This window comes from Bombina bombina, chromosome 3 (genome assembly GCF_027579735.1).
Source record: "Bombina bombina isolate aBomBom1 chromosome 3, aBomBom1.pri, whole genome shotgun sequence".
NCBI lineage: Eukaryota > Metazoa > Chordata > Amphibia > Anura > Bombinatoridae > Bombina > Bombina bombina.
Genome location: NC_069501.1, coordinates 249,436,432 through 249,449,409, shown reverse-complemented (window position 1 = coordinate 249,449,409; position 12,978 = coordinate 249,436,432). Strand labels below are relative to the sequence as shown.

The following is a 12,978-nucleotide window of genomic DNA, read 5'->3' as shown; positions in this document are numbered from 1 at the left end:
AGAGCACCAAGCTTCCTCTCTACGGATCCAGGTCCCGGGACCCCAAGGCGGCATTGATAGATGCTCTAGCAGCGCCTTGGTCCTTCAATCTGGCTTATGTTTTCCCACTGTTTCCTCTTCTCCCTCGTCTGATCGCCAGAATCAAGCAGGAGAAGGCATCCGTGATTTTGATAGCGCCTGCGTGGCCACGCAGTACTTGGTATGCAGACCTAGTGGACATGTCATCTGTCCCAACATGGACACTGCCAATGAGGCAGGACCTTCTAATACAGGGTTCGTTCAAGCATCCAAATCTAGTTTCTCTACGTCTGACTGCTTGGAGATTGAACGCTTAATTCTATTAAAGCGTGGTTTCTCTGAGTCAGTTATAGATACTCTGATTCAGGCTAGAAAGCCTTTCACCAGGAAAATCTACCATAAGATATGGCGGAAATATCTTTGTTGGTGTGAATCCAAGGGTTACTCATGGAGTAAGATTAGGATTCCCAGGATATTGTCCTTTCTCCAAGACGGATTGGAGAAAGGATTGTCGGCTAGTTCTTTAAAGGGACAGATATCTGCTCTGTCTATCCTTTTACACAAGCGTTTGGCAGAGGTACCAGACGTTCAAGCGTTTGCACAGGCGTTAGTCAGAATCAAGCCTGTCTATAAACCTGTGGCTCCGCCATGGAGTCTAAATCTAGTTCTTTTAGTTCTTCAAGGGGTTCCGTTTGAACCTTTACATTCCTTAGATATTAAGTTGTTATCTTGGAAAGTTTTGTTTTTGGTAGCTATCTCTTCTGCTCAAAGAGTCTCAGAATGATCTGCCTTACAGTGTGATTCACCTTACCTGGTGTTCCATGCAGATAAGGTAGTTTTGCGTACTAAACCTGGTTTTCTTCCTAAAGTGGTTTCTAATAAGAATATTAACCAGGAAATTTATACTTACCTGATAAATTACTTTCTCTTGCGGTGTATCCAGTCCACGGCCCGCCCTGGCAATTAAGTCAGGTAAAAAATTTTTTGTTTAAACTACAGTCACCACTGCACCCTATGGTTTCTCCTTTTTCTTCCTAACCTTTGGTCGAATGATTGGGGGGTGGAGCTAGAGGGGAGCTATATGGACAGCTCTGCTGTGTGCTCTCTTTGCCACTTCCTGTAGGGAATGAGAATATCCCACAAGTAAAGGATGAATCCTTGGACTGGATACACCGCAAGAGAAAGTAATTTATCAGGTAAGCATAAATTCTGTTTCTCCAACATAGGTGTGTCCGGTCCACGGCGTCATCCTTACTTGTGGGATATTCTCTTCCCCAACAGGAAATGGCAAAGAGCCCAGCAAAGCTGGTCACATGATCCCTCCTAGGCTCCGCCTACCCCAGTCATTCTCTTTGCCGTTGTACAGGCAACATCTCCACGGAGATGGCTTAGAGTTTTTTAGTGTTTAACTGTAGTTTTTATTATTCAATCAAGAGTTTGTTATTTTAAAATAGTGCTGGTATGTACTATTTACTCAGAAACAGAAAAGAGATGAAGATTTCTGTTTATATGAGGAAAATGATTTTAGCACCGTAACTAAAATCCATGGCTGTTCCACACAGGACTGTTGAGAGCAATTAACTTCAGTTGGGGGAACAGTGTGCAGTCTCTTACTGCTTGAGGTATGACACATTCTAACAAGACGATGTAATGCTGGAAGCTGTCATTTTCCCTATGGGATCCGGTAAGCCATGTTTATTAAGATAGTAAATAAGGGCTTCACAAGGGCTTATTAAGACTGTAGACTTTTTCTGGGCTAAATCGATTCATTATTAACACATATTTAGCCTTGAGGAATCATTTATTCTGGGTATTTTGATATGATTATATCGGCAGGCACTGTTTTAGACACCTTATTCTTTAGGGGCTTTCCCTAATCATAGTCAGAGCCTCATTTTCGCGCCGGTATGGCGCACTTGTTTTTGAGGACAGCATGGCATGCAGCTGCATGTGTGTGGAGCTCTGATACATGGAAAAGTCTTTCTGAAGGCATCATTTGGTATCGTATTCCCCTTTGGGCTTGGTTGGGTCTCAGCAAAGCAGATTCCAGGGACTGTAAAGGGGTTAAATATAAAAACGGCTCCGGTTCCGTTATTTTAAGGGTTAAAGCTTCCAAATTTGGTGTGCAATACTTTTAAGGCTTTAAGACACTGTGGTGAAATTTTGGTGAATTTTGAACAATTCCTTCATACTTTTTCGCAATTGCAGTAATAAAGTGTGTTTAGTTTAAAATTTAAAGTGACAGTAACGGTTTTATTTTAAAACGTTTTTTGTGCTTTGTTATCAAGTTTATGCCTGTTTAACATGTCTGAACTACCAGATAGATTGTGTTCTGACTGTGGGGAAACCAAGGTTCCTTCTCATTTAACTATATGTATTTTATGTCATAAAAAAATTTAGTAAAAATGATGCCCAAGATGATTCCTCAAGTGAGGGGAGTAAGCATGGTACTGCATCATCCCCTCCTTCGTCTACACCAGTCTTGCCCATACAGAAGGCCCCTAGTACATCTAGTGCGCCAATACTCCTTACTATGCAACATTTAACGGCTGTAATGGATAATTCTATCAAAAACATTTTAGCCAATATGCCCACTTATCAGCGAAAGCGCGACTGCTCTGTTTTAGAAAATTCTGTAGAGCATGAGAACGCTGATGATATGGTTTCTGAAGGGCCCCTACACCAGTCTGAGGGGGCCAGGGAGGTTTTGTCTGAGGGAGAAATTTCAGATTCAGGAAACATTTCTCAACAAGCTGAACCTGATGTGATTACTTTTAAATTTAAGTTGGAACATCTCCGCGCTCTGCTTAAGGAGGTGTTATCCAATTTGGATGATTGTGATTATCTGGTCATTCCAGAACCACTATGTAAAATGGAAAAGTTCTTAGAGGCCCCGGGGCCCCCCGAAGCTTTTCCTATATCCAAGCGGGTGGCGTACATTGTTAGTAAAGAATGGGACAGGCCCGGTATACCTTTAGTACCTCCCCCCATATTTAAAAAAAAATTGTTTTCCTATAGTCGACCCCAGAAAGGACTGATGGCAGACAGTCCCCAAGGTCGAGGGGGCGGTTTCTACTCTACACAAGCGCGCCACTATACCCATAGAAGATAGTTGTGCTTTCCAAGATCCTATGGATAAAAAATTAGAAGGTCTGCTAAAAAAGATGTTTGTTCAGCAAGGTTCCCTTCTACAACCAATTGCATGCATTGTCCCTGTCACTGCAGCCGCGTGTTTCTAGTTTGAAATGAGCTAGGAAAGGCGATTATTAGTAATTCTTCTTCTTATGAGGAGATTATGGACAGAATTCGTGCTCTTAAATTGGCTAATTCTTTCACCCTAGACGCCACCTTGCAATTGGCTAGGTTAGCGGCGAAAAAATTCTGGGTTTGCTATTGTGGCGCAGAGCGCTTTGGTTAAAATCTTGGGCAGTGGATGCGTCTTCCAAGAACAAATTGCTTGACATTCCTTTCAAGGGGAAAACACTCTTTGGCCCTGACTTGAAAGAGATTATCTCTGATATCACTGGGGGCAAGGGCCACGCCCTTCCTCAGGATAGGTCTTTTCAAGACCAAAAATAAACCTAAGTTTCGTCCCTTTCGCAGAAACGGATCAGCCCCAAGGGCTACGTCCTCTAAGCAGGAAGGTAATACTTCTCAAACCAATCCAGCCTGGAGACCTATGCAAGGCTGGAACAAAGGAAAGCAGGCCAGGAAACCTGCCACTGCTACCAAGACAGCATGAAATGCGGGCCCCCGATCCGGGACCGGATCTGGTGGGGGGCAGACTCTCTCTCTTCGCTCAGGCTTGGGCAAGAGATGTTCTGGATCCTTGGGCGCTAGAAATAGTCTCCCAAGGTTATTCTCTGGAGTTCAAGGGGCTTCCTCCAAGGGGGAGGTTCCACAGGTCTCAGTTGTCTTCAGACCACATAAGAAGACAGGCATTCTTACATTGGGTAGAAGACCTGCTAAAAATGGGAGTGATTCATCCTGTTCCATTAGGAGAACAAGGGATGGGGTTCTACTCCAATCTGTTCATAGTTCCCAAAAAAGAGGGAACGTTCAGACCAATCTTCGATCTCAAGATCTTGAACAAGTTTCTCAAGGTTCCATCGTTCAAGATGGAAACCATTCGAACACTTCTTCCTTCCATCCAGGAAGGTCAATTCATGACCAAGGTGGATTTCAAGGATGAGTATCTATATATTCCTATCCACAAGGAACATCATCGGTTCCTAAGGTTTGCATTCCTGGACAAGCATTTCCAGTTCGTGGCGTTTTCTTTCGGATTAGCCACTGCTCCTAGGATTTTCTCATAGGTACTAGGGTCCCTTCTGGCGGTGCTAAGACCAAGGGGCATTGCTGTAGTACCTTACTTGGACGACATTCTGATTCGAGCGTCGTCCCTTCCTCAAGTAAAGGCTCACACGGACATTGTCCTGGCCTTTCTCAGATCTCACGGATGGAAAGTGAACGTGGAAAAGAGTTCTCTATCTCCGTCAACGAGGGTTCCCTTCTTGGGAACTATAATAGACTCCTTAGAAATGAGGATTTTTCTGACAGAAGCCAGAAAAACAAAACTTCTAGACTCTTGTCGGATACTTCATTCCGTTCCTCTTCCTTCCATAGCGCAGTGCATGGAAGTGATAGGTTTGATGGTAGCGGCAATGGACATAGTTCCTTTTGTGCGCATTCATCTAAGACCATTACAACTGTTCATGCTCAGTCAGTGGAATGGGGACTATTCAGACTTGTCTCCGAAGATACAAGTAAATCAGAGGACCAGAGACTCATTCCGTTGGTGGCTGTCCCTGGACAACCTGTCACAAGGGATGACCTTCCGCAGACCAGAGTGGGTCATTGTCACGACCGACGCCAGTCTGATGGGCTGGGGCGCGGTCTGGGGATCCCTGAAAGCTCAGGGTCTTTGGTCTCGGGTAGAATCTCTTCTACCGATAAATATTCTGGAACTGAGAGCGATATTCAATGCTCTCAAAGCTTGGCCTCAGCTAGCGAGGGCCAAGTTCATACATCAACCATCAGGGGGGAACAAGGAGTTCCCTAGCGATGGAAGAAGTGACCAAAATCATTCTATGGGCGGAGTCTCACTCCTGCCACCTGTCTGCTATCCACATCCCAGGAGTGGAAAATTGGGAAGCGGATTTTCTGAGTCGTCAGACATTGCATCCGGGGGAGTGGGAACTCCATCCGGAAATCTTTGCCCAAGTCACTCAACCGTGGGGCATTCCAGACATGGATCTGATGGCCTCTCGTCAGAACTTCAGAGTTCCTTACTACGGGTACAGATCCAGGGATCCCAAGGCGGCTCTAGTGGATGCACTAGTAGCACCTTGGACCTTCAAACTAGCTTATGTGTTCCCGCCGTTTCCTCTCATCCCCAGGCTGGTAGCCAGGATCAATCAGGAGAGGGCGTCGGTGATTTTGATAGCTCCTGCGTGGCCACGCAGGACTTGGTATGCAGATCTGGTGAATATGTCATCGGCTCCACCATGGAAGCTACCTTTGAGACGAGACCTTCTTGTTCTAGGTCCGTTCGACCCACTCCAGCTGACTGCTTGGAGATTGAACGCTTGATCTTATCAAAGCGAGGGTTCTCAGATTCTGTTATTAATACTCTTGTTCAGGCCTGAAAGCCTGTAACCAGAAAAATTACCACATAATTTGGTATATCTGTTGGTGTGAATCTGCAGGATTCCCTTGGGACAAGGTTAAGATTCCTAAGAGTCTATCCTTCCTTCGAGAAGGATTGGAAAAAGGATTATCTGCAAGTTCCTTGATGGGACAGATTTCTGCCTTGTCTGTGTTACTTCACAAAAAGCTGGCAGCTGTGCCAGATGTTCTAGCCTTTGTTCAGGCTCTGGTTAGAATCAAGCCTGTTTACAAAATTTTGACTCCTCCTTGGAGTCTCAACCTAGTTCTTTCAGTTCTTCAGGGGGTTCCGTTTGAACCCTTACATTCCGTTGATATTAAGTTATTATCTTGGAAAGTTTTGTTTTTGGTTGCAATTTCTTCTGCTAGAAGAGTTTCAGAATTATCTGCTCTGCAGTGTTCTTCTCCTTATCTGGTGTTCCATGCAGATAAGGTGGTTTTGCGTACTAAACCTGGTTTTCTTCCAAAAGTTGTTTCTAACAAAAACATTAACCAGGAGATAGTTGTGCCTTCTTTGTGTCCTAATCCAGTTTCAAAGAAGGAACGTTTGTTGCACAACTTGGATGTAGTTCGTGCTCTCAAATTTTACTTAGCAGCTACTAAGGATTTCAGACAAACTTCGTCTTTGTTTGTTGTTTATTCTGGTAAACGGAGAGGTCAAAAAAGCAACTTCTACCTCTCTCTCCTTCTGGATTAAAAGCATTATCCGATTGGCTTATGAGACTGCCGGACGGCAGCCTCCTGAAAGAATCACAGCTCACTCCACTAGGGCTGTGGCTTCCACATGGGCCTTCAAGAACGAGGCTTCTGTTGATCAGATATGTAAGGCAGCGACTTGGTCTTCACTGCACACTTTTTCTAAATTTTACAAATTTGATACTTTTGCTTCTTCTGAGGCTATTTTTGGGAGAAAGGTTTTGCAAGCCGTGGTGCCTTCCATTTAGGTGACCTGATTTGCTCCCTCCCTTCATCCGTGTCCTAAAGCTTTGGTATTGGTTCCCACAAGTAAGGATGACGCCGTGGACCGGACACACCTATGTTGGAGAAAACAGAATTTATGTTTACCTGATAAATTACTTTCTCCAACGGTGTGTCCGGTCCACGGCCCGCCCTGGTTTTTTTTTTAATCAGGTCTGATAATTTATTTTCTTTAACTACAGTCACCACGGTAACATATGGTTTCTCCTATGCAAATATTCCTCCTTAACGTCGGTCGAATGACTGGGGTAGGCGGAGCCTAGGAGGGATCATGTGACCAGCTTTGCTGGGCTCTTTGCCATTTCCTGTTGGGGAAGAGAATATCCCACAAGTAAGGATGACGCCGTGGACCGGACACACCGTTGGAGAAAGTAATTTATCAGGTAAACATAAATTCTGTTTTTTGTTTAGCCATATTAGTTAAACATGTTTGTTTAAGCAAATAACATATGCTGTAATGTTATTGTTTCAGTTGAATAAATCTAATTACATTGTTATTAAGGTAATGATTATTTTTCTCCTTCCTAAGTAAAACAGAAAAGTTGTCCAAATATGAATTATATTGATTAACCTATTAAACTGGGGATAAAAAAACTAATAAAAGTTGCTGTTCTAAAAATCTTCATCTACTTGCATATTAGTTATACCAGCAAGAATTAGTCTTTATGTAGAAAACTATGATTTAAATCAAGCCTTACTGACTAGTGATTTAAATCGTGATTTAAATTGTGAATTAAATCAGTTTGATTTAAATCAAATCCACCCTGGTTGAGGGGGTAGGTGCTTGTCCCAGAGGTGCTGTTGAGTCGGAGCCTGAGCTTGTGTCAACCGTTTGGAGATTCCTCCTAGTGTATTGTCGTCTTTGTCTGTTATACGTTGGTCTTCTCCTCTCGTTAGGTCTTTTTAGCCATCTGTAAATTCTCTTTTCTTTGTAGTCTTCATTGACTGTCTCCAATTTTTTGTTTTTAAATTTAATCCGCTCCTGTCTATATTCATTGACCTGAATTTGCAATTTATCAAACTATTTTTCAGTTTGGTCAGTTTCCAATATCAGACATTTGGTAGTTTCACACTGTCAGATCTCTTCTCTGATCTTAGCCAGCACTGCCCTCACCACCTCAATGACTAAAAGAATCGGGTCCAGGGAGCACTTTAGGATAGCACACCACTTTCGACAAGTCAGGATTATTTCTTCCTATGGTAGGGGTATTTATTAATCCTAAATCCCTTGGGAATGTAGAGCTTGCACTACAGGCCCAGGGTTGTTGGTGGCCTAGTGGGTGGCACTCCCAAGCCATCAATGGAAGAACTGGTGATGTTGCCACAAACATATGGTGATGTCACAAAGGTGGTTACTATAGCTGGTAAGGGAGCTGAATTGGAGGACTGTGATTAAAATAAGCTGGCTCCTAGATTATTATTTTTTTTAACAAATTTGTTGAGCCGAAAATTGGTTTGTTCCTTAGGAATGTGTGGGTCACTCTGTTTGAAGTCTGTGCATATATGTATGAGTGTAATTTATAAAAAAAAAAAAAAATAAATACTCAAAAGTTTTTTGGAGTTGCTGGCAAATATTTAGAATGTACATGCAAATGTGTTTATGCATTTTATTTTTTGTCCTGTTTTTAAACTATTTTAACCCCTTTATGCTGAGCGCAAGTGCTTATATCTGAACACTTGCTTTTAAATAAAATCACACGATCGTTGATGCGATCGCATGATTTCAAGGCCAGGACCGGATCATGGGGGGGGCTGCCTGCACTGCTAGGCACACCCCCTGTTCGATTCTTACTTGCATTTAAGGGGGGTGATTCAGGATGCCATATTACAGTAGGATGTTCCATACTGTCCTTTTGGCATTAAAGCCCAGCGCTGTTAGGGTGTCATGAAGGGGTTCATTTTGCTCTATTGAAAGCACTTGAGATGAATTTGTTTCCACTTTCAGTTTTTGTATATTTTACCTTTGCTCTGTCAGTCATGAACTAAACTGTGTACAACTGTTACTATAAACCTTTTTTTTTATTATTTAGAAATGGTTGAGTCCATGAAGAAAGTGGCAGGAATGGATGTGGAATTGACGGTAGAAGAAAGAAACTTGCTCTCTGTAGCATATAAAAATGTGATTGGAGCTAGAAGAGCGTCCTGGAGAATAATAAGCAGCATTGAACAGAAAGAGGAGAACAAAGGAGGAGAAGATAAACTTAAAATGATCAAGGATTATCGGACAACTGTAAGATCATATACTTTTCTTTGTTCAGAGTCAGATGTCACCAGTGTGTTTTTTTTAATTTATTTAAAGGGCCATTAAACACAAATTGTAAGCTGCATGATAATGAATCTTCATATCTGAGAAGTTTGCAATTAATAATGCAGCTTTATTTAAACAAGTATATTGTATGTTTTTTAATTTCACTGATTTGCCTGTCCCTCAGGACAATAACCAATCACAAACAAATACACATATAAGATGAACTTGGTTTGTAGTTTGATGCTGGGGTAGCTTTACCTCTTCCCATCAGGTGGTTTAGCACTATTTCATCTTAATTATCTAGTAATTTATTCAACCGGTCTTAAAACAAACATATTCTCCTTGGAATTTGTTTAAAAAAATGTGTGTGGAAAATAATATTCACCTAAACTATCTAGTATGCCCACTGCTATTGCAAAGTATGCTATTCCTATCATGATTGATGCAAAATCCACCTTAACCCTTTGAGTGCCAATGACGGCTCTGAGCCGTCAGTTTCCCACTCTGGTGCTAATGACGGCTCAGAGCCGTCACTAGCACTCTCCCACCTTGAGGGAGATCTGGGGGCTCCCACCCGCTCCTACCCCGGCGATCGTGCCTGTAAAGTGACAGGCATCTCCGGGGCTTCCCGTTTCTCTTGTAAGGTGTATCCAGTCCACGGATTCATCCTTTACTTGTGGGATATTCTCCTTCCCTACAGGAAGTGGCAAAGAGAGCACACAGCAGAGCTCTCCATATAGCTCCCCCTCTAGCTCCACCCCCCAGTCATTCTCTTTGCCGGCTCTAAGCACTAGGGTCTCTCTCGGGAGGGTAAAGTGAATGTGGTGTTAGAATTGTAGTTTTTATTATCTTCAATCAAAAGTTTATTTTAAATGGTACCAGTTTGTACTATTTACTCTCTAGCAGAAAAGTGATGAGTTCTGCTGAGAGGAAAATGATTTTAGCATGTTGTAACTAAAATCCACTGCTGTTCCCACACAGGACTGAGGAGTACCAGAAAACTTCAGTTGGGGGGGAACGGCTTGCAGGGTAATCTGCAATGAGGTATGTTCAGTCATTTATTTCTAGACAAGACTGAGATAATGCTAGAAGAGACTGACAATATCCCCATGAGGGGAGGGTAAGCTATGTTCACAGACTTAGTAAGGAATTGAATGCTTACATAACAGGGCTAATTATGCTGGTTGACACTAATTCAGGGCAATCGATTGTTTATTTAAGGAAAATATCGTTTGTAAGACACTTTGAAAGTCCTTTTGGGTTCTTTCTGGGGTTATTACCCACATGGCTGTTTTTTATTCACTTAGGAGTGATTTATTAGGCCTCACAGCTCCGGAGTAGAGTGGGAGGGGCCTAATTTCGTGCCTCAGATGCGCAGTTAGAATTGCATAGAAGTTCATGCTGCTTCACATGGAGGGTCCTGCTGCTTTTTGAGGGCCTAAAAGAAGCTATATTCCCCCAAATCTGATCCCTAAGGGCAGGTAGGGCCACAGGAAGGCTGTGGCAAGGTGCTGTAGTAATTTTAACCGGTGTTGGCTTTAGGCTGCTCCGGTTTGGGCATTAAGGGGTTAATCATTTGGATACTAGTGGTGCAATCTTACTAAGGCTTTAGGTACATACTGTGAAAATTTCAAAAGGATTGCTGCATTTTTCACTGTTTTGTAAAATTGTGTCCTTTTTATCTCTTAAAGGCACAGCAACATTTTTTCAAATTGTGTTTTTTATTTGATTAAAGTGATTTCCAAGCCTGTTTGTGTATACTACTAGTCTGTTAAACATGTCTGACACCAAGGAAAATCCTTGTTCAATGTGTTTAGAAGCCATGGTGGAACCCCCTCTCAGAATGTGTCCCACTTGTACTGATATGTCTATACACTAAAGATCATATTGTTGCACTTAAGAATGTGGCCCAAGATGATTCTCAGACTGAAGGTAACAAGGGTAGCCCGTCTACCTCTCCCCAAGTGTCACAAGCAGTTAGCCCGCTCAAGCGATGCCTAGTACCTCTAGTGCGTCTAACCCTTTTACATTACAAGACTTTGCGGCAGTCATGGATAATTCTTACAGCCTTCTTATCTAAACTGCCCGTGTTACCTGCAATGCGTGATAGCTCTGTTTTAAGAACAGATTATGAGCATTCTGACGCTTTGGTACCCGTATCCGATATTCCCTCACAACGCTCTGAAGTGGGAGCGAGGGATTTGATGTCTGAGGGAGAAGTCTCTGATTCAGGAAGGATTCCTCCTCAGACAGATTCAGATACATTGGCTTTTAAATTTAAACTAGAACACCTCCGCGTTTTGCTCAGGGAGGTATTAGCTACTCTGGATGACTGCGACCCTTTGGTTATCCCAGAGAAATTGTGTAAAATGGACAAGTACCTAGGGGTCCCTGTTTACACTGATGCGTTTCCGGTCCCTAAGAGGATTGCGGATATCGTTACTAGAGAGTGGGATAGACCAGGTGTTCCCTTTGTTCCCCCTCCTGTTTTTAAGATAATGTTCCCCATATCTGACCCCGTGAGGGACTCATGGCAGACGGTCCCTAAGGTGGAGGGAGCTGTTTCTTCATTTGCTAAACGCACAACAAGAATGAGCTCAGATTGCCCACAGGTCGGTGCCTTGCAGACTGCAATCAGAGCTCATTCTGCATAGCGTGATTAATACGCTACAGACATGAACAGCAGATTTATTGGAGCCTAAAAAAATCCAGGTTTCTGTTTGTATCTATTTTCCCCTTAAACAAAATATAAGAAGTAAGACCTCGTTTAAGACTTCTATAATTACAACATTGACTTTGCCCAGTTAAAGGGATTTTACAGTAGCACTTACCGGTATTTGCTGAAGAAAAACTTTAAGAAAAACTTTTTGAAACATTCACATATTGGATATATAGAAAGATTTGGAAAAAAACTCTTTTCCTTCTATTTTTACATAGGACCACAAATCTGCTTACTATGATAATCATCTGAAGGATTAAGATATCTTTTCTGTTAATTATAATACATCCTGCCCTCTTGGTTACTGTTCTGTATATAACACACATATAGTTTACTGTACCTTATTTATTGTATCAATTTTAATAATAGTTTTTTCATACGATTATAAGTATATACGTTTTTAATTTAGTATTACATATTGCTCGAATGGTTCCCTGATGGTTACTGATGCAATATACTAGTTCTTCTTTGAAAATAAGATATACTTTTCTTCTGTTATGTGTGATCAGTCCACGGGTCATCATTACTTCTGGGATATAACTCCTCCCCAACAGGAAATGCAAGAGGATTCACCCAGCAGAGCTGCATATAGCTCCTCCCCTCTACGTCACTCCCAGTCATTCTCTTGCACCCAACGACTAGATAGGATGTGTGAGAGGACTATGGTGATTATACTTAGTTTTTATAACTTCAATCAAAAGTTTGTTATTTTACAATAGCACCGGAGCGTGTTATTGCCTCTCTGGCAGAGTTTGAAGAAGAATCTACCAGAGTTTTTACTATGATTTTAACCGGAGTAGTTAAGATCATATTGCTGTTTCTCGGCCATCTGAGGGAGGTAAAAGCTTCAGATCAGGGGACAGCGGGCAGATGAATCTGCATTGAGGTATGTAGCAGTTTTTATTTTCTGAATGGAATTGATGAGAAAATCCTGCCATACCGTTATGACATGTATGTATACTCTACACTTCAGTATTCTGGGGATGGTATTTCACTGGAATTACTCTGTTAAAAGTACATTAAACCTTTTAATAGGTATTTATTATGTTAAACGTTTTTGCTGGAATGTAGAATCGTTTGCATTTTCTGAGGTACTGAGTGAATAAATGTTTGGGCATTATTTTTCCACTTGGCAGTTGCTTGTTTTAATTGTGACAGTTTCGTTTCTCTCTCACTGCTGTGTGTGAGGGGGAGGGGCCGTTTTTGGCGCTCTTTGCTACGCATCAAAAATTTCCAGTCAGTTACTCTTGTATTTCCTGCATGATCCGGTTCATCTCTAACAGAACTCAGGGGTCTTCAAACTTCTTTGGAGGGAGGTAGATTCTCTCAGCAGAGCTGTGAGACTTAT

General features: G+C 42.2%; 1 protein-coding gene across 2 annotated transcripts in view; it reads left to right on the top strand.

The window, feature by feature from the left end:
* YWHAE (tyrosine 3-monooxygenase/tryptophan 5-monooxygenase activation protein epsilon) overlaps window positions 1-12,978 on the top strand; it is a 153,683-nt gene that overhangs the window by 52,307 nt on the left and 88,398 nt on the right. For both annotated transcript variants that reach the window (XM_053706245.1, XM_053706246.1), the window contains exon 2: window positions 8,694-8,893. In XM_053706245.1, the coding sequence (XP_053562220.1) occupies window positions 8,694-8,893 (200 nt within the window). The remainder of the gene's footprint in view (window positions 1-8,693; window positions 8,894-12,978) is intronic.